At 40.3% G+C, this 20,722-nt stretch overlaps 1 protein-coding gene across 1 annotated transcript in view; it reads left to right on the plus strand.

Annotated features, from left to right (window-relative positions):
• DNAJB6 (DnaJ heat shock protein family (Hsp40) member B6) overlaps positions 1-20,722 on the plus strand; it is a 101,754-nt gene that overhangs the window by 7,627 nt on the left and 73,405 nt on the right. Inside the window, exons 2-5 of the mRNA XM_019508158.1 lie at positions 8,493-8,597; positions 12,137-12,246; positions 16,341-16,400; positions 16,979-17,089. Coding sequence (XP_019363703.1) covers positions 8,533-8,597; positions 12,137-12,246; positions 16,341-16,400; positions 16,979-17,089 — 346 coding nt within the window. The 5' untranslated portion in view covers positions 8,493-8,532. The remainder of the gene's footprint in view (positions 1-8,492; positions 8,598-12,136; positions 12,247-16,340; positions 16,401-16,978; positions 17,090-20,722) is intronic.

Genomic DNA, 20,722 nt, shown 5'->3' on the forward strand with positions numbered 1-20,722 from the left:
TGATATTTGTTTATTTTGTAAAATAATTAAGTTTTCCAGGCTTTAAATTCAGCCTCTTGGTGTTTAGCATTGTGTGCTTACTGGTTTGGGAGTAATAAGAAGCATAGCAGATGAAAAGTTAAACTAAGGGAGAGAAGACCTTTTGTGCAAATTGGGGTATATATTACCTGGGCTGTGAGTTGTCCTTAGCAGCCATGACTATAACAGAGGTCTTGAGTGTTTTTACTTTACTTTATCTCTTGCCTATATTTAAAAGAAATGAAGTGCTCCTAACATTAAATTTGCCAGTATTTTAATTAAACCTGCTTTACTGGGCTAATTGCTAGAAGCTTGACCTTAGACTGAGGCCCCCGGAAGTACTTAAATTCCCAGATCCCTCATTTAAGTACAAGTGACATCTCAAAGCTGGTGCCCAGCCCCACAGAACTATTCAGCTTCTCATAGAGAATCCTAGAGGCTCTGTAGTATCCTGCAAAGCATCAGGTGTTTTTTGCTATCATTATAGCTGCATCTTCTCAGAGGGCCCTTTCTTCGTTCTTTTCTTGAGGTTGCTTAAATTACTGTAAAACTAGTGGGAAAAGGCTAGCATTCATGTGAGCTAGCAGGTCAAGACTGTGTTGCAAAAGAGCTCACTCCACTGCTTCTAAATATAATTAAAATAATTACAGAGCAAATGACCTTTCAGTTCAGGAAATTGCAGACCCAGCTGGACTGACAATTGCACAGGGCCTCTCTTGATGGTAGCTTTCTAGTAAAATGTGACTGTATGAAGTTGGGCATGTTATTCCCCAGCCAATACTAAAGATCTCCTTTCACGACTCCCTGATTAACTTCCATCTGCCCCCCCCCACCCTCCAGTCCCCCAGAACACAGTTCCATATGCCAAACAAAATGGCAGCATGTTATGGTTAATCCAAGTTGGCTCAGCATTAACCACAGTATTAGTTTACCTTTGTTTCCATAGTTTCAGACAATCCATGGCATTTCTAGTAATGTTCTGTCACACAAGCCCTTCCTTATAATGTAGAAAAGGTGTATTTTAGTTTGATCAACTTAGTTACCTTGGCATGACTGCAAAAATCCTACTTCTTAGATGCCCATATTCTAACATAGAATAGAAACAGTCAACTTCGAATGTGTTTGGTTTCTCTTAAGCAGCCAATGGAGCTAGCAGGACAGAACTTATACTGTCACTTGCCTGGTATGAGTTTCTTCTCTCCTTTTATTCACGGGTGTAATTCGGGCTTCTCAAAGTTGTATAATGTGCTGCAAAATAAGACCTTTTTTGAGGTCAGGACTAACGGTGTGTATCACTTGGAGACACAACCAGATTTAAGCTGGGATGGGGGTTCAAATAAATGAGTGTTTTACTTTAGAAATTGTGTTCTAGAAGGCAATTCTCTTCTCACTTTAGTTATAAAATAATCTGACAATAGCTCATGTAATTTTTTCCCCTCTTGTTGCAATGATGACTGCTTATTCCCAGTTTGCATGGTCTGTCTGCAATGTTCTTTACTAGTGCTGTATATTCAGCTCTTCCTTCTTATCTTCTTTATAGGAAGGTAGTCCATAGTTATATCTAAACTATGTGACGTATTGCTGAGATATCGGCTGTACTTTCAGTTTTACTTTCTTCATGTTGGTTAATATAATCCCTTATTACATTACATTAGCTCTGATTAGCAACATTTCTAGTTCTTCATCTTCTCCGTAGCAGAAGTGCTCATGTCATAGCCCTGTCAGATTCTAGCAAATCTGCTAATTCTGCTAAATAGTGTCATCAGCAGTCTCAGACAGGACACAGAAAGAAGAACCTTTCTCAGACTTGGCTTGTTTCCTTTTTTTAATCGTGTTAGCTTAAGTTTGTACTTGGAGAGAAGTTTGTGCTCTTAATTGTGACAATTAAGAAAACCTGAAGATGTGTGTAAGTTTTGAACTTAAAATGACTTCCTCTGCTATTTCAACAGCTTTACTAACTTTTAATCTTTTTACTAGCTCTCAAAGACTTGAAATATTTTTCAAACTAAAAACATGAAATTTCAGAAATCACATAGATTCTGTTTGATAAGCCTTCTTATCACTTCAAAATCTGTTGCTAGGTAAATACGTTTTTAAGTCTCCACTGCTGTTTTATTGATTTCTTCCCTTGGCCAATTTAAATCATACTGCTTTAGAGTACTAGGCACTGTACATGCTTAAAATTAAAATTTCTTTATTCGACTATGAATCAGTATTAGCACAATGTTGTGCAGATGAAAGAAATAGATTAATAATCTGATCTATGCTTGGGCTTTCTGTTGAGGGAACTATATATTCTATATAGATGCAGAGGTTGAGCAGAGACGAGCAAATGTTGACATTAATGCTGGGTGGGTAACAGCAACTTTTTTTTTCTTGCTTGTACATAACGCTATCTGCAGGGTTGTTGGTTGTAGCTGTGTTGGTCTAAGGACATAGGTAGGGAAGGTTTTTTGAGTAGATGCGAGATCTTTTATTAGACCAACTGAGTAGTTGAAACAAAGTTCTTTGCAAGCTTTTGGACATAAATGCCCTTCCTCAGGCACAAGGACACTGCTGTTCTGAGGTCTCCAAAGAATGAAAGAAGCTGAAAGTGTGACAGGAGGTCAGTGAGAAACTGAATAGGTGAAAATTAGGAAAACAATAGGTATAGAAGGGAGGGGAAGGGTAGGAATGAGAGGGGAAAATGGTTGAAGGAATGCCAGAGGTAAGCAAGGGAGACTCTGCTGTAGACAAGTTCTCCAAGGTAGAAAAGAGGCAGTCTGTGGAAACAGTAAATATCTGGAAATTAGAAAAGCAAAGGGTAGAGGAGGGGAGGAAGGTGGGGGGGAATGGTAAGGTCAGGCACATACCTGGTGAATCAGATGTCAGGCAGGTTGTAATGTGTCATAAATCCAATGTCTATATTGAGTCCATGATTTTGTGTATCCAGTAGACTTGTGAAGTTCATAGGCTTGTCTACAAAAGGTGTTTTGTAAATTCTGTTTGAGGCTTAGAACTGAGAGATTGGAGAGAGTGGTTATCTTGTGAGAAATGTGCCCCCATAGGTAGTTGGATGTTTTTCTCTGATGGATTTTCAGTGTGCATTCATTCAGGTGTGCAGTTGTTGTTTGGTTTCTCCTACATACTGTACATAAAGGCATTTGCTGCATTGAATGAGAGAGAGAACATTTCTGGAGGTGTACATGTAAGATCCAGGAATGGTGATGGTTCTGTTGTGGGGTGTAGTAATTGTGGGGATGGTGGCAGGTTTTGCATTTCTTGTCCTGGCATGGTCTGGATCCATTTTCTTGTGGTTTGGGTCATAGGGAGTTTGCTTCTGGTGATGAGGTTAGCAAGATTGAATGCTTGTTTGAAGGCTAGGATGGGTGGTTCTTGAACTGGCATGGGATGCAATTGTTTGAGGATTTCCAGGTGGATTCCAGGGAAGGGTGGTATGTCATAACTAATGGTGTGCAATTCGTGGGGATTTTCTTTTTGTACTTCAGCAAATCTTCGTGTGGTATCTGCGTGGCTCTTTCAACAATCTGATCTCTTGAGGAGCGTCCTTGTTGGACGAAGGCCCTTTTGAGATTTGTCAGGTGGTGATCACGGGTATTTTCCTCAGTGCAGATTCAGTAGTGTCGTAGAGTTGGGCTGTAAATTACAGCTTGCTTGGTGTGTTCAGGGTGACTACTGGTTCTGTGTAGATATGCATGTTGGTTCATGGGTTTGTTGTATGTGGTGGTTTGCTTTTTATTGTTTTGGATATTGGTCACTATCAGAGCCATCCCTAGGGGTGTGCGGGGCCTGGGGGCATATCAGCCTGTGTGGGTCCTGGTGGGGGGATGGCGGCAAGCGGCCAGAGCTAGCAGAGCAGCAGGGGTGGCAAGCTGCAGAGCCAGCAGCGCTCGGCAACAGCAGTGCATGGAGGCTGCGATGGAGCCCCTATAACACTGACCGTGGGGCCCGGGACAGTCACCCTGACTTGCACCCTTCTAGGGATAGCCCTGATAATGGTGTCCAAAAAGGAGATGCTGGTGTTTAAGTATTTAAAAGATAGTATGATGGAGGAGTGATGATTGCAGTCGGAGACTACAGGGCTTCAGTCCAAATGATGAAGATGTCGGTAACTGAAATATGTATGCTTTCATGTCATCTACAGCAGTGGTGCCTTACCTTCCCGCCCTGCAAGCCAATTGAGTGGTGTATGGGGTTGGTCCATAGTTGCAACCCCTCCATGCCCAGATCCAGCTGCATACCAGTCTGAACTCCCTCATGACCCATGAGCCTAGAAATTTGGCAGCAAGGCAGTGGTAATTAATACTTCTGCCACTCCCTTGTCAAATTTCCAGACCCTTACGAAGCCCTGTGGGCCAGATGACACATGTTTCTGGGCCAGGGGTGGAGCACCCCTTACGTGCAGCCCTAAATCTATATCTGTAGCATTTTATAATTATGGGGGGGGTTCCCCTTGAAATTCAGTGGCAGAGAGGGTATAACCCACTTCCTGATAAGGTTTTGAAAGTGAGTATTTCACTTTTAGCACCCATTTACTAAACTTTGTTAAGAACAGTCGGCATGTAATTCTGTAGTCATTTGACTTGCACTCAGTAGTTAGGTTAGTTTAGGTGGGACCCACTTGTGCAATCAAACTGCTACTATTGCTGTTGTATGTTTCCTATCTAATAAGCTGTGGATTATTACATAGGATGTATGATTTGTTAGATCTACCCACATGACTTGGATATATATGTAGTAGAACTGTACATGTGGCTACACACCTGGAAGTGATAGCATGGGAGCCCATGGGACTACTTGTTTCTTACATTTTATATGGTGCATACTTAATGAGTCCTCAATCCTCTTCAGTACATCTGAACATTGCCCCCTTGAACATATGACACTAGCATAGCCTTTTTGGGTAGTTTACCTTGCATCCTTAATGTCAACGTAGCTATTTGTGCTGCATTTTCCAAATTGAAGTGATTGGGGGTGGGGAGGGTTGGTGGGGAGCTGAGGCAGAGGAAAAAGGTATTGTCATAGCAGGACTTCCAAATGCACCAGGACTTCCAAATGCACCACAAATTGGCACTAGCACTTTAACTTCATTATTTTATCTCTGTGTCAGTACTGCCAGAGTGTGCCCTTCCATTCATGTATGAGGTAGAAGCCCAGCTTTTGTACATTTGGTCTCGGAGTGCTTCTGATCAGGGCATGTTATTGTAATTTATTGTGCAGTAGAGTCTGCTCCTTCTAGATTATCCCACTCCTACTGCCGGTTTCTTTCTAGTTCCCATCTGTCTAAATTGTCTTGCAAGATCCTCCCTTCTCTTCTGTAAACTGGCATTGTTGCATATTACTGTCATGATGGTTATGTTGGGTTGTATGAATGCTCAGTTAAAAGAACAACAAATGTATTCAGTATTGTTGGAAGTAGTTTGTGGAGTAGGGGTTTAAGTGCAAAAACAACTTACTTTGGAAGAAATTGCTGTTCTAAGGAAGCTGAGTTACTTGAGAAAACGATCCCATGATGAATTGCAAGAGAACTGGTGCTGAGCATTCTTTAGCTGCAAATGTAGACAAGGCAAGTTTATATTCTGCTGTGTGTTTAGAAACAAAATTTAGCCTGATCTGTGCTAGAATGCTTTCTGAATCTCTTCAGAGGGCAAATATGGGATGATGTTAGGAGTTAACAGATCCTGGACAGCCTTGCAAAAATTCCATCATAAGCAAGTAATAACTGTTTTAAAGGGAGCAGACCATGTTGGAGAGGTATTGCCATTTTAATACATGGAAGTTGACTTCTTGCTTTGTATCATTTGTTTGCAAAACTTTACTGAAATATATGCCAAAGTCATATTTTAGTCCAGTTTGTTTCTGAAGTTCAATTTATGGACAGAGGCCCAAGAACTTATTTTTAATCCATGCTTTCCAACTCCCGTGCTAGTTTATATAGTCTTCACTAACAAGATATTCTGTTGAATCATTCTTGAAGGGATGCACAGATGTTTTACTTTGTTCTGTGGAGATAGTTCACAGCAATTATAGTTTCTAGTAATTATGATGACAGGTAGCATTCATTAGGGCTCTAAACTTCATGCTACTGCTGGAGTTAGTGCATCTTGCTCTCCATCATCGTATGATCTCAAAACTGTGTATTAGAGCAGCATTTCTCAACCCATGGGTAGTGACCTAAAAATGGGTTGCAAGAATATATGAAAGGGTATACATGACTAGACTTTAAGAATGGATTATTCTTTAAAGGAGAAAAAAGTGGGACATTGGCTTTTCCCTTGCAGGCTGGCAGAGTTCCAACATGTGAAAGGCTGCCCCCCCCGCCCCACACTGGGGGGCTGGGGCCTGGAGGTGGGGAGGGTACTGGGTCAGGAGTGAGGAGTGCTGGGTTGGGATTGGCCATGGATGTTTACAGATGGGTCCTGGTACAAAAAAAGATTGAGACCCTCTGTATTAAAGAACTATTCTGAGACTCTCAAGTTGAATTCTGTTTGAGTTGTTTTGCAGGATTGAGTTATTCTCCAGTTAGGACTTCCAATAGCATAGCCCAGCAGCATAGCATATATAGCCACATCTGGGCTGCTGTTTTGAGCAGGCAACCTTTAGTCACTGTTCAAAGGAGTATGAAAATGTATTTTATACGTGTAGGAAACAAGTATTTTTTTTCTTCTTTTGGCCTGGATTGCATGTCCTAGTTTCATTCATGATGGATTTTAAATGGTCAATTCTTTATCATACTTTTACATTAAATTCTATACCATGGCTTCATTTAATTGTCCTTTTCATCTAAAGATTACATAAAAGTTTAACTTTGGAGAAGAAGCCTCAGAGTGAGGCTGCAGTACACATTTCTAAGATTGGGAGAACAGCTTATGTTGCATAAACAAAGCTCAGTGGCTTATTACGATGACATTTTAAATGAGGTCTCCCACTCGGCTCAAACATAAACAAGTCTCTCATGTTTAACTGCTGTTCTTTGGAGGAGAAGGTTAGGAGCAATGGGAAAATTTTCAGAAGTTCTGTTAAGTGTAGTAGATAATAAATCAGTGGCTCTTATGTGAAAGTCAAAAGTGAAACTAGCTAATATCAGTTTGGACAGTGCAAAAATCAAATTGTGAAATAATGCAATTAAAACTAGCTTTATTTTAGTGAACTGTTAGGAAACTCACTTAGTCTTGTTGTTTGATTAACCTGTTGTCTCAAGTGCTTGAATTGCAGTGACTCTAGTATTCTTAACAGATGGAGAAGGAAGCCAACCTTTATCTGGTCAGGAGCTTGAAGAAAAAAAAAAGTACTAGAAATACAGAAGAGCAGAGGTGATTGGAAATAGTAATGAAAGAATGCTACTGTCACAGATGGCAAACCAGCTCTATAGTAGCAGAAGATAAAGTGTTAGTTGAGATCTGTAGTGTGTTTTAGGCATTGCAGGTACTGTTCCATTTAAATGGCAACTGATGTGCACGCCCTTTGTCCATCACTTAATACTGACCAGAAGCTTACCTACTTTATAAATGGGACAAGATTGGTACTTCAGATTAAATACAGTGGCACTTGTAAAGAAATACCTTTGTTCGGTGGCTTTACACTTAAGAAAAAAATATTTCTTTGTTTGAAAATGGCTTGCTTGCTCTAGATTTTCTAAGAGGTGATGAAGTACTCCTTGCCTGGCTGTATATTTAGTATAAAAAGTGATGGAGCTAACCAGCAAATTAGTTGTGCTTTTATAGCATTGTAATTTTATGCTCATATTTGAGTCTGTACAGTCTTAAGATATTTAACTTTTTTGGATAAGGCTTTTAAATAAGTTATGAACAGTTTCTTAAATGCATTGTTATGCAGTTTCCTTTGCTTTTTGAGGATCTTAATCATGCAAATTACTAGAAATTCTGGAGGTATCTTCCTGAGGTTTTTTTTTTATAGTAGTTGTGAGAAACTAGAATTGTAAGCTCTAGAGGCAATTGCACCTTCTGGATATTCTCCTTGAATGGAGGAGGACAATAGAAGTGATATTCTGGTGTGAAGGAGGTGCTAGGGAAACACAATAGCCAAGTTTCATAGTAGTGAAGCTATTTATTATGCTTATGTGAAATAGAAAAGTGACTGTAGTGTCAATAAGAGAATTTGAAGTTGTTTGTTTTTTTGGGGGGTGGGGTCCCATTTGAGGAAAATTATTCCTTTAGTCATTTATTGATATTCTTTCGGCAAAAAATAAATGGTTTGGCAGGCCCGTTGCCTGTCTCTGAGTCTTGTTTTGGTTTCATTGCCAATTGAAATGCTTAGCAACTCTATGATGAGAGAACTGAAAGCACCTGAACCCAAAGTTACAGTTAGTAACTTCTCTTATTTTTCATCATAAGATTGGCCTATTGGGGTATTCTACGGAAATGGGTAGTTTAGAGTCCGTTAGTGGGAGATACCCAAGAATAATCTTCTATTACTTTGCGGTATTGTTAGTTTAAACGTTCTTTTAATTGCAGGAATTGAATTTGTTGCTGTAAACAAGACGATTCTTAAAAGATGGTGGATTATTATATGGTTCTCGGAGTGCAGAAACATGCCTCACAAGATGACATTAAAAAAGCGTAAGTACTATTATCTTGGCTTGCAAAATTTTGCTTGTAAATCTTCATGAGTAAATTTGTGCACTTGGTCTCTAGATCTTAATAGTCATATCAGTATTTCCAATATTAAATTTTACACCTTGGAAACCAAATTTCTGAGAGATCAATAGTGCTCTGGAAAACTCAAATTTTATTAACTTACACTTGTATAACTGATGGTTTCCCTTTAACTTTTCACCCTCTAAACTATGGACTGTTTCTCAATACCTCCTCCTAGTTAATGTTAATGCTGTGGGTGTAAACCTTTCTCCTGGGAGAGCCTTTTGTTCTGGGATCCTCCTGCACACTTACTAATCCATTATCCTTCTTTAAGTACTTAGGAGATATGCAAGATAAAATGTAGTAACACTTACTGTGGACAATGCTGTGTATGTCTCAGTTAATTGAAGTTCATTAAAGTTAATTCTCATGGAAGTTTACTGCCTGTCATACAGATGTGACTCATGTTTTGTCATGGTACAAGTTGTGGTACTGCATGTTCTAGTTGTTAGCTTGACCACTTTTTCAAGGAGTTAATTTACTTTGCTTTAAAAAGCACTATGCTAAGTGCTTTCACTATCATGTAACTCTTTCCAATTCAATTTTTTCTAAGACTATCCTTTTTAGGAGAAAAGGAAAATGTATATAAAATACCTGCTTTCATGAAAACTAGCTCTTCATTTTAAATGTGATCTGGCTTCCATGTTTCCACTGTGTGGACTGAACCTCTGGTATTGTAAACAGGTGAATGCAAGTTTAAATTAGGAGGGTTTAGAGAACTTTAATATTGCTTGTAATTTTAAGCTCGTCTGTTCCTTCCCCCCTCCCTCCATGTTACAGGTGCAGGGTGGGGTAGGTTGTAGCTGTGTTGGTCTAAGGACATAGGCAGACATGGCTCTTTGGGTGAATCAGATATCTTTTATTACACCAATTTAAATAGTTGGAAATTTTTTTTAGCAGGCTTTTGGGTTTAAAAACCCTTTGTCATGAGCATGAGTCACATGAGCAAGCCCGACAAAGGGTTTTTAAACCTGAAAGCTTGCTAAACATTTTTTCCCCCAGCTATTTAAGTTGGTCTAATAAAAGATGTCAGAATCCCTCAAAGAACCTTGTCTGCCCTTCCCTCCAGCCACTCTGTCCCCAGTTGCTTAAGGTGGCCAGTTGCAACCAACTTCTCCCCCTCTTCCTATTAAAGACTGACTGGAGTCTTTGAAAAGCTTGCTGTCTGTAGAACAGCTTTCTTGCAAGTTGTGAAACATTTGGCAGCCCAATTCTTGTTTTCACTGATCTGTAAATATTATTCTCCTACTCCATCTGGGGCATTGGAGGCTTAGGCTAATCATACTTTGGTGTATGAAAAATCTAAATCACCTTCTCTTGTTTTTCTTCTGGACATGCTTGTAAGGACAGCTACTTGAATAGCTGCTGCTTGGGATCAGGAATGTAAAACCCAGTTTTCTGAGAGCAGAGATTGGAAACCTATGGTGCACAGGCTGATTTTTGCCTACAAAGCAGTCTGGCCCAGATTGGGTGATTGGTGGCATGGAACTGTGTTCTACCATCCATCCCCTTTGCTGTGGAGCCCACTGCATCTATACTTACCTTTTTGCTGCAAAGGGGCTGAGGATCAGTGGTGAGGGAAGGAGGGTAAGCACAGGCAATTTAGGGTAAGCATTGGCTGCTCCCTTCATGAGGGTAGATATTTGCAGCCTGTTACTGTGGGGTAGGTCTCAAGGGGTGGTCTGCACTGACACAATGTTGCAGCCCCTGTCCTAAAGAATTTTCCCAGTGATGGGAATTGTGAATTGCATGTAGCTTCCAAATCGTGTCAGCAGCAGTTGAATCTGAGGAAGGAAGAGTACCATTCCACAGAGCAAGCTTGTTGGTGATACTCTGCTCCCCTTGTTGAACAATATTGATCCCTCAGAATCCATGCTGTCACTACAAGTTTGCCATCAAAAAGATGTCTTGCCTCTTTATTAATTTACTTTATGATGGAGCTCCAAAAATATCTAGACAAAATTTAATTCTACAAGGGAAGCACCCTCAGCAAGTTTGCAGATGACACCAAGCTGGGGGGAGTAGTAGATATGCCAGAAGGTAGGGGTAGGACTCGGAGAGACCTAGACAAATTGGAGGATTAGGCCAAAAGAAATCTTATGAGGTTCAACAAGAGCAAGTCCTAAGTCCTGCACTTAAGACAGAAGAATCCCATGCACCAATACAGGCTGGGGGTTGAATAGCTGGGCAGCAGCTCTGCAGAAAAGGATCTGGGGGTTATAGTGGACAACAAACTGCATATGAGCCAACAGCATGCTCCTGGGCTTATTCTGTCTGCAGAAGAGAAGACAGAGGGGATTTAATATTCACCTTCAGCTACCTGAAGGGAGGTTCCAAAGAGGACGGAGCTAGACAGTTCTCAGTGGTGGCAGATGACAGTCTCAAGTTGCAACCAGGGAAGTTTTAGGTTAGATATTGAGAAAGTTCTTCCTAATAGGAGGGTAGTAAAGTACTGGAACATGTTATCTTGAGAGGTTGTGGAATGTCCATCCGTGGAGGTTTACAAGACCTGACTAGACAGAGCCTTGGGTGGGATGTTGCAGTTGGAGATGGTCCTTCTTTGAGCAGGGGGCTGGTCTAGATCAGTGTTTCTCAACCCGTGGGTCATGCCCCTAAAGAGGGTTGCAAGAATACATGAACGGGTCATGAACAAACTTTAAAAATGGATTCTTTTTTTTAAATGAGAAAAACATGGGAAATCATGGGTATTCCCTTGCAGTCCGGCAGAGTTCCAGGCTGTGAGGGGCTGCTTGGGCCCCCGCCTGCCCCACATGCACCCATTTGCTGCCTCACACTCACCCACCTCCTGCCCCACACACTTAGGTCAGGAGACAGAGGCACCCACAGGGCCAGAGGACTGTTTTCTACTTAAACTATTTACTGGGTCGGGATTGGCTATCTATGTACCAGGACCCACTTGTTCTCCACCTTCTTTGTTTACCATCGGAATAGTTGTTTACCATCTTGAGGTCCCTTCCAACCCTAATTTTCTATGATTCTCTGAAACAACTGCCTCCTGATTGGTGTTCTGCTGTCCCTCCCTCCTTCTCCCTTTCCCCATGCATCAGTGTAGTTCTGTGAATTTGTGTGTGGAAAAGGGGTAGGCAGAACAAATTTCTCTTGCTAGATTTCCTTCTGAAGAACTGTTGCTCACTGGCTCATCTAATGAAGGCAACTTACTTAAAATAATGGAATCTGTGGAAGGAGCTTAGTTGCAAGCTGTGTATGTGGGAGTGCCTATCAGTAATTGATTTCCTCATAAATTGTCACTTTTTTTCTGCCAGCAAAGCTTCTTGTGGCGCATAGGTCTATAAATGAAATTAAGTATTGTGGAGTTAGTAAACATCATAACCAAGTACTTCCTATTTTTTAAGTATTCTTTTTACATATAGCTGCCTAATGCTTATGTGTGCATCTAATTAAAATGCAGCATGATTTTTTTTCTCCCCTCTTCCTTTCAGGTACCGTAAATTAGCATTAAAATGGCACCCTGATAAAAATCCAGAAAACAAAGAAGAAGCTGAGAGGCAATTCAAACAAGTAGCTGAAGCCTATGAGGTTTTGTCAGATGGTAAGTACTTTGAAAGGGATCTGACACTGAAGGTTTGAGGTTTTTTTATGGGAGGCACTGAAGAAGCAAGGGTATATTGCTTATGCGTTTAAAGGGTTGTTTTAAAGCTGGTCCACAGGAAATAAATGTGTTGCTTGGGTACAACTGTTTCCCATTACAAAAAAGCTAAACTCCTATATCACAGGTGTGGGGGATGCAAAGAAACTGAAACAAGAAATCTAATGGTTTGGTTTTTTTAATCATAATCCTTAATTAATAAGTAACCTAAATATACAAGTTAATGTCCGCAGAGCCTTGTCCTTATCAACTTGTGTAGATTCCGTCTTAATAAAAATGTGAGAACTTGGACTTCAGTGTTTTAGCTTGTTTTATTACTTCTGAAAATCTTTAAAAAAAAACAAAAAAAAAAAACAACAACTTTTCTTGCCAGCTTTTCTGTTCTTACTGGTCCAAAAAAATTTTTTTTGGCTAGCTCTTGGGTTTTAACAGCAAATCTTCCCTTCATACTGGTCAAACCAAAGATATATGAACTGTAATGCAGGAAATTGAGTTGTCAGTGGGGTGCTGCCCTCTCTGAATATATTGCAGTTCACAAAATTTGGAGAGGAGGTATATTTTGAGGTAATAATTTAAATAGGTGCTGCAAACATCCGCTTTTGGTGTGGTGAGGAATGCATTGGAATCCATGCAGTGGTTTTCAGCCTGCAGTCTGGCCCCCTGGGGATTCACAGGCTCTGTCTAAGGGGTCTGCAGAAGATGATTGTGAATAAACCACACTTACAATTCAAAGGGGTCTGCACCTCCATTTGACATTTTTTAGGAGTCTGCAAATGAAAAAAGGTTGGAAACAATGTAGCCTGTAGCTAGAAAGAATTTGAGTTACGTTTTCCCAGCTTTTTGGGTAACTTGTTATAGTTTCTTTAAAACTTGAGCAGCCTGAACAATTATGTTCTCTGGTCCTGTTTCCCACACTTGGACTTATCCTAAAACTGTTTCTAAGGAGTTAGGAGACCTAGCTGAAAGAATTGTAATGCTTTGATCTGTGCCTTCTGTAGGGGATAGAATTTAATGACATATGTTTGTCTAGAAATAAAATGGCATATAGTAGCTGATAGTATAGAATTGTTTAGTATTCCTTCTGTGCAACTTTTTGACTTTGAAAGAAGCATCCCTTTTGCCAGAGCCTTGGCAACTGCTTATATGAACTATCAAACAAACAGTTTTAAAAGTTTATTCTCTAATTGGCTGCAGCTGTCTCTGCTATTTCTGGTGTGTAGATCAACAAAAACTTAAAGGGACAATATCACCATCTCTCATGTTCAAAATCTGTTCAGTAGAAGGGTGTTCATCCTTTGACATAGTCTGCCTTTTCCTTCCTCTTACCTCAAAAGACAAGTCTCATGCAGTTGCATGTTTCTCTCTCTATATATACATCAACGATGCCAGAAGTACTTGCCACACTTGGTCTGGTTGTAAGAAGTTAATTCCTCTTGGCAACCTTACTTTATATATCCCATATGCAGCAAGTATTGACTTTGGATTCATCCAATTCAGAGGCACAGAGATTCGATTCAGTGCTGGGAACAGGGGCTATACTCTGCTGTCATTTGCCCCCTTCCTTCTGGAGTTAGCCATGCCTGCATCACCCTCTCTGCCGCTGGCTGGGCAAGTGGTGGCAGAGCAATGCAGGCGTGGCTCGTTCCGGGCAGAAGGGGGCAAGTGGCAGCATGACACATCCCCCGCTCCCAGTACTGTTGTGCCTGCATCCCGCTCCCCTGCCTGCCCCAGCTCTGCAAGCGGCGGCAGCGCCTGCATCCTGCACCCCACTCCAGCTGGGAAAGCGGCGGGCTGTGCCCTGCTGCCTCTTGTTCCCTTCCGCCCGGAATGAGCCATGCCTGCATCGTGCTTCCCCTCACCTCCCCCGCCAGCATAGTCCTGCTGCCACACCTGCATCCCATGGCTCCCCACTTCTTCCCTCCCCACCCAATCCTCCCACCCCAGCTGGGCAGCTCACCCCAGACCCAATCCCTCCCTCTCCAATGCACCTTTTCTCCACCCACCACAGGCAGCTGTATCCAGCATGGTGAGGACTGCTGCCTGTTTAGTTTATGGACGAATCTCCAAAGTGGTGCCAAATCTTTTCCAAATTGATTTGTTGGCTTCCAATTCGATTCTGTTTTAGTAGGTCTCCCAGTTCAGTTCTGATTCGGAGATTTAGTCACTGAATCAGGCTGAATTTCCTCCGAATCAGACTGGCTGCCAAAGCACAGCCCTAATGAACACCCCTTTTTCACTTTGGAAATGTCTTTGAAGTTCACTTGAGCTGAGTGACCAGGAAAAATCGTACTCTGCCACATTCTCCAGGTATTCTCACTGCTATGTATTCTCAAAATTTGGGCTGGTTTGGCAGGCAGCAAGCTTATTCACCCTTTCATGTCTTGGTGTCTTCAGTTAAGGTAGAAATTTTATTTATGGGCAGTTTATTCTATAATTGTTTTTGCACCTGGGCATCTTGCACTTTCCTTGGAAGCATTAGAAATTAGAAACTGGGCATCGGACTAATGGACTTTTGGTCTGTATCATATGATAGTTGCTGTTTTAGTGTAATGCATCTTCAGTGAAACTTGATTCTCACATCCAGATTGTATTGTTATGACACTGGATGGTCAGGTCAGGTAGTTTAATTCAGAGTGGCTAGCTTAGTTCCAGACACTGGCTGGAGATGCAATACAGGGGTGTCAGTCTTGCTAGGGGTGAGTGGTTATGGTGCTGTGGTGGTTAACACAGCCATTGCTTACCCCCTGTCACCAGCACATATCCCCAACAGGGCTCTACAGCTGGGAATTTGGTAACAGGCTGGGTGGATTTTTGGCAAAAGAATAGCTGTATGGAGCATTATTTATGTAAAGAATGATTGACTCGTATAGTCATAAGACGCTGTTTCCCTGTAGTTCAAGAACATTAAATTCTCAAAATAGACTTTTCTGTTCTGCCATCTGACCTGCAGGACTCTTTGCTCTTGCCTGCTGTCTTTTTTTACCAACAGTTCACCATGTTTCACTGGCCCTTAGAAAGGCAATATACTAATTTATGAATTACTTAAATGGAGGAGGTAACAGACTTGTCAGACAAAACTTGTCTTAATTAAATGAAGTTTCTAAATGTTGTAAGTACATAGAAAAAACATCCAGTTTCTTTAAATTGGAGTACCTAAATGTTAACTGTTGAAGATGATTGTTCATTCTTTAGGAAAAAGAATAAGCAGTGGTCTTAAGCATGGTCTTAAAGTTTCAGTCCATCTACTGTTGAGTCTGATGGAAAGATTCCAGTGGACATTGGATCAGACTAAAAAGTATTTGATCAGTCAGATTCTCAAGCCAGAGACTTGCTTGTACTTCCAAAGTGTAGTACCTATGAGCTGAGTGAGGAATGAGGCCTCGCAGACCTGGTCAGGCTGATTGTCTTAACTACAGTTTTGTCTGAATGTCTATAATGTGCACTGCTTGTTGTTCCAACCAAACCCTGTTTTGGGGTGAGAGGGTCTACAAACCATGAAGTTGCATGCCCAATATTCATTGATGCATAAAATTTGAGGAAGCCACTGATTTGGATCAGCTGCTTATTGCAGAACTAATCTGTTTTTCACTAATTGTCCCACCCTACTGCCACAACCCTACTTCTAGCGATAACTGCTTAACCTATGGGAAGGTCTCTTTTTAGTCTGATTATAAAACACTGATATAGTTTTACTTGTTTTGCTATCTTGTTAAAGGTGTAAATGTGAAAACCTTGGCTTCCTTTCTACTTAATTAAAAAACAAAACTTGCATTTCAACATGCGAATTGCCCTATGAAAAGCAGGATGAACTGGACTGCTGCTTGTTTCTACTATGACTAAATTAGACATTTAACTTGAGATTTAGGAGTTCTTGTTGCATTTATTCTGCTTTGGTCCTCCAAAATACTTCATTTTGTATGAAGTGAAAATAATTTCGGGATGGAATTCAGTCGAGAACAGCAGTGCTATATTTGTGCTATATTTGGAAGTAGTAGAAATACAATATGTAACTCAACTATGTACCTTTCTCTTTGTAGCTAAAAAACGTGAGATCTATGACAAGTATGGAAAAGAAGGCTTAATAAATGGAGGTGGAGGTATGTAGGCAAATTCTTTGTTTGTATTTAAGCAAACAACTGTTATGTAAGGCAGACTCCTTTAAGGCAAGCATTTGAAATATTTTGCACCATAAGGACTAAAATTAGTTTAAAATAAAATTTAAATGTATGTGGGGACAGGGTTATACTAAAAGTATCAATGTGTGCCTTTTATATCCATTATCTCACTATTAGGGATATAACAGTTTATAAGCTAATACATAATGGTCTGGAAACTACTTTAACAGTTCAATTATGGGGACATCTGAGACGATGGAAAGATGTTGAAACTATTTTTCTGCTTGTAGAGTTTGCTTATTGGATAATTGTCTTCCAAGAAGGGAAAAATAGAATAATTACAGTTACAATAGTGCATTTATAAATTGCAGGATATTTTGTGTCAATTATTTACGTTAAATGTATTTAAGTATTTGTCCTGTGAGGCATTTAAAATAGAGATACAAACTTGAATTGGATTGTTTTTAAAAAACATAGGAGCAATATTACAAGATAGGCATGCAAATTCAGTGCTTAGTATGAGATGTTCTGAAATAATGCTACTCTTTTTTTTCCTTCAGGTGGAAGTCATTTTGAAAATCCATTTGAATTTGGATTTACATTCCGTAACCCAGAAGATGTCTTTAGGGAGTTTTTTGGTGGAACGGACCCATTTTCATTTGATTTTTTTGGTGAGTGGTCAACTGCTTTTTAGCTGTGTGTAAGTACTAAAGTAATCACTAAAACGGCTTTTATATAACCAGTTAAAAGTATTTGACTTTTTACTGGGGTGGAGCTCTGTAATTAGACTGATAGTAACCTTTGCTGTCCTGGGTACATTTTAAAATGTATCTACTTTTTACTTGTGCCCCTTCCCCTTTGCTTTTGCTCTTGTACAATAGGTTTTGTTTGCCAGCTTTTACTCTTTCTTGAAGTCTTTTTTGTTTTCTAAAAACAGCATAGCAAGGTTTGCATATATTGTATAAAACAGGGAATGAAAAACTGCAGATATTAAAATTCTATCTCTGCTCTGAACTTAATCTGCTGCTGACCTTGTCACCTCTAGCAGTGAGTATTTATTAATGGTTTTGAGGTCTTCTGGAATAGGGCAGAATTTTTCTGAAATTGCTTCCACACTGAAAGTTGGTATTGCACAGAGAACTGTTATTGTAGCTAAATATAAGCTACAATGTATGAGGTTTAGACTCTGCTTCTCTAAATCTGATGCCATCTAACGGACAAAAGAAAGAGAAATGAGCGCAAACAATTTTAATTAACTCCCACAGCCTGTGGCCATAATGAAGCTAAAGAAAACAATTTGTCCAGCAAAACAGTATAAAAAACATTTGCGCTTGTGTTAATGAGCTACTGGCTTGTGATTCTGCCTGCTGAATGGCAGTATAGAAAATTACTGCAAAATTTGTGCTAGTACAGCTGCTTTCAGATCCCATAAGAAAGGAAAGCATCTTATATTCAGGCCTTTTACCTTTTGAGGCTTTCTAAAAACTCTAGAAATAGTTGCAACTGAAAAAAAAAAAAGACAAGAAATAAGAGAAGCTTTCTGTTCAAGTCATAGATCTGAAGAGGTATTAATGCTATGACCAGCTCATAAAAGGCTCTTATGATCTGCAATGTATCCTTAGAATGGGCAAGGTACATGAGTTCCTTGTGTCTTTCAAGGTTCTTGTAACATGATTTGGAGTAAGAGGAAGATGAAAGGGAGAAAGAGGTGGGAGGAACCAGCTCCCAAATACTCATATCTCACATAAGAGCAAAAAACCTGCTTTGTTGTAAGGCTGTTCAAAGGTATGGGAGATTGATTTCATGAATTTGCTTCAAGAGCTGGAATGTTTTCTGTAGAAAAAAATGTATACCTAACATCTTTCTTTTGCAACTTTTAACTGCAGCCAATTTTTCTCTCCTACTTCATAGGAAAGTGATTTAAAAGAGGGAAGGTGAATGAATCCTAGGAAAAGTGGAAGCTGGGTTTCTGATGCTTCCCAAATGTTCATACTGAAAGCACAAACTCTGATTAGTTTGCATATGAGCCTTGCTGACCTGAGGGAGAAAATGAGGGCTTGTGAGAGGAAGGAAGAGTTGCTTTTCTTAACTTTCTGTTCACAAGTTGGCGCCCCTCAGTTGCTCAATAGATTTTTTTTTTCCTGTGTCAACTCTAGGTAGAAAAATACTCCCTTCCACTGAAGGGGTGTCAAGCTGAAGGGGAGCTGTATAAGGGCTGCCAAACAGATATTTATAAATGAGACAGTAAAATAATGCTACCTTTTGATGGAGATATGGATTTGTCTGAACTACTGGGAATATGGAATAAAGTGCCTAAAAACCAGACCGTGTACCACCCCAGCAGTCAGGCTGTTCCATTTCAGTGTAAAAACGTAAAACTCTGGTTGCTGTTACTAAACTGCCGGAGTATAAAAGTTTTCTGGGTCTCTTTTTTTTAGTTGGGCATTTGCATTTATAGGAATGAGATTAACTGTGATCTATATATACTCTTATTTTTTATAAGATCTGTAACACCATTATTGATATTACCATATGCAGATAAATGAGAAGCAATTAATATTTATGAGCTGGATTAATTACAGTAGATGTCTTTCTTTAGATTCATACTCACTGGTCATCAGTTGGCTGCCTGAGGATTCTTCTGATACAGGGTCAGAGGTGGGGTTTGTGGAGGAGCTGGAAGTAGAATCCAGTGGAGGATCATTAGAGGAGGCACTGGAGGGACAGTCCAGTGGACAGTCAGCAGAGGAAATAGAGGAGGAGTTGGAGGAAGAATGCAGTGACAAATCAGCGGAATTAGAAGAGCTGGAGGAATACTGTACTGGAGGATTGTTAGAGGATCTGGAGGAAGAATCTCAGGGAATACCAGAAGATGACTTGAGCATGGTATCATAAGAGTGGATAGTAGAGTCTAGTAGAAGATCAGAGGATTTGGAGGAGGAAGGTAGTAGAGAATCTTAGGAAGTGGTGGCTGAGGAAGAGCCTGCATGAAGAGTTTGTGTAGAGGATTTTTTTGTTAGTTTGGAAAATTAAACTTTATTTTTAATCAAAGTGTTTAGCTCTCCTTCAGGTGAGTGAGTGAGAGGGAGAGCACTTTAACTGTATCAGCAAATTAATCTGGCTTGTAAACAGTTCACTTCTTTATGTAAAAGAAGTGAAGATCTTTCAGGTTTTGAAATGGTGGAGGTTTAAATATCTTTTATTAGGCAGGAAAAGGCATCATTTAGAGAGATTTGTAGGGTTGTGGTTGGTATTGCGCCACGAGAAAACATTTCAAAGACCATGATAATTCTGTGAGATTTGGCACGTTAATCTGTGGAAAATAAAATGGTTAGTTAATTATTAATCCAAAAATGAGCTACCAACTTGATTGATCATGTAAGCCAAGAGTGTTCAACCTGTGGCCTGTGGAGCTATACCACCTGATCTGTGGGGCTCTCCAAGGATCTGGAAATTTGGTAGTGGGGGAGTGGTAGCAGCATTAATTGCCACTCCCCTGCTGCCAGATTTTTGGACCCAAAGGGAGCCCTGCAGGCTGATTTATATGGTCCTGTGTGTAAGATTGTGTTGGAGCATGGCAGGGCCAGAAGGTTGGGTGCCACTGGTATACATGACTGGTAGTGTGATAAGTCTGCTGTACTTCAAGGTCCAGGGAATTGATGGAAGAAATGAGGCTGAGCCTTCAGGTGATCTATACTGACAAAAGCAAAATGTAAAAATTCCTAGAACAGACATGGGTTTAGATTTGGTATATTAACTAACAATTTGCCACTAGTTCTGATAATGTATGTCATGTTGGTGTTGGGATAGCATCCGGAGTTGTGTTTAGCTTTCCTTGCTTTCATCCCTGAAAACACTTAATACAGATATGACCAGCATAGATTTTATCCCAGGCCTTTTTAAGGTCTGGAGGCACATTAGTCTTGCAGAACTTACTTTTTTAGAATAAGACTCGTTTAATTTACCCTTTACCAACATTTCTATGGAGTATATTAGTTCCCTTCCTAGAGCCTTTTCCATAAAATACTAAAATGTTGTCTGAATCTAAGACTCATGGCTCCTTTATGAACAGAGTTTTTTATGTAGCTATAAAGAGAAATTTATGTTGATGTGGCCTTTCTTCATCTGAAACCTTTTTGCCATTGGCCACAACTCCTGACTCACTTGGAAAAGAGGCTGCATGTCCAGTAGGGTTGCTGTAGTGGCAGAGGGGAGGTGGAATGGAAGACAGTAAGTCCAGCAGAAATAGAGGTTTGTGCCATGTGTTCACTTCCCAGTGAACCTGGTTGGTTGAACTGTGTGGG

The sequence above is a fragment of the Gavialis gangeticus genome, unplaced genomic scaffold (assembly GCF_001723915.1).
Source record: "Gavialis gangeticus isolate Ggan-Ray unplaced genomic scaffold, GavGan_comp1, whole genome shotgun sequence".
Lineage (NCBI taxonomy): Eukaryota > Metazoa > Chordata > Crocodylia > Gavialidae > Gavialis > Gavialis gangeticus.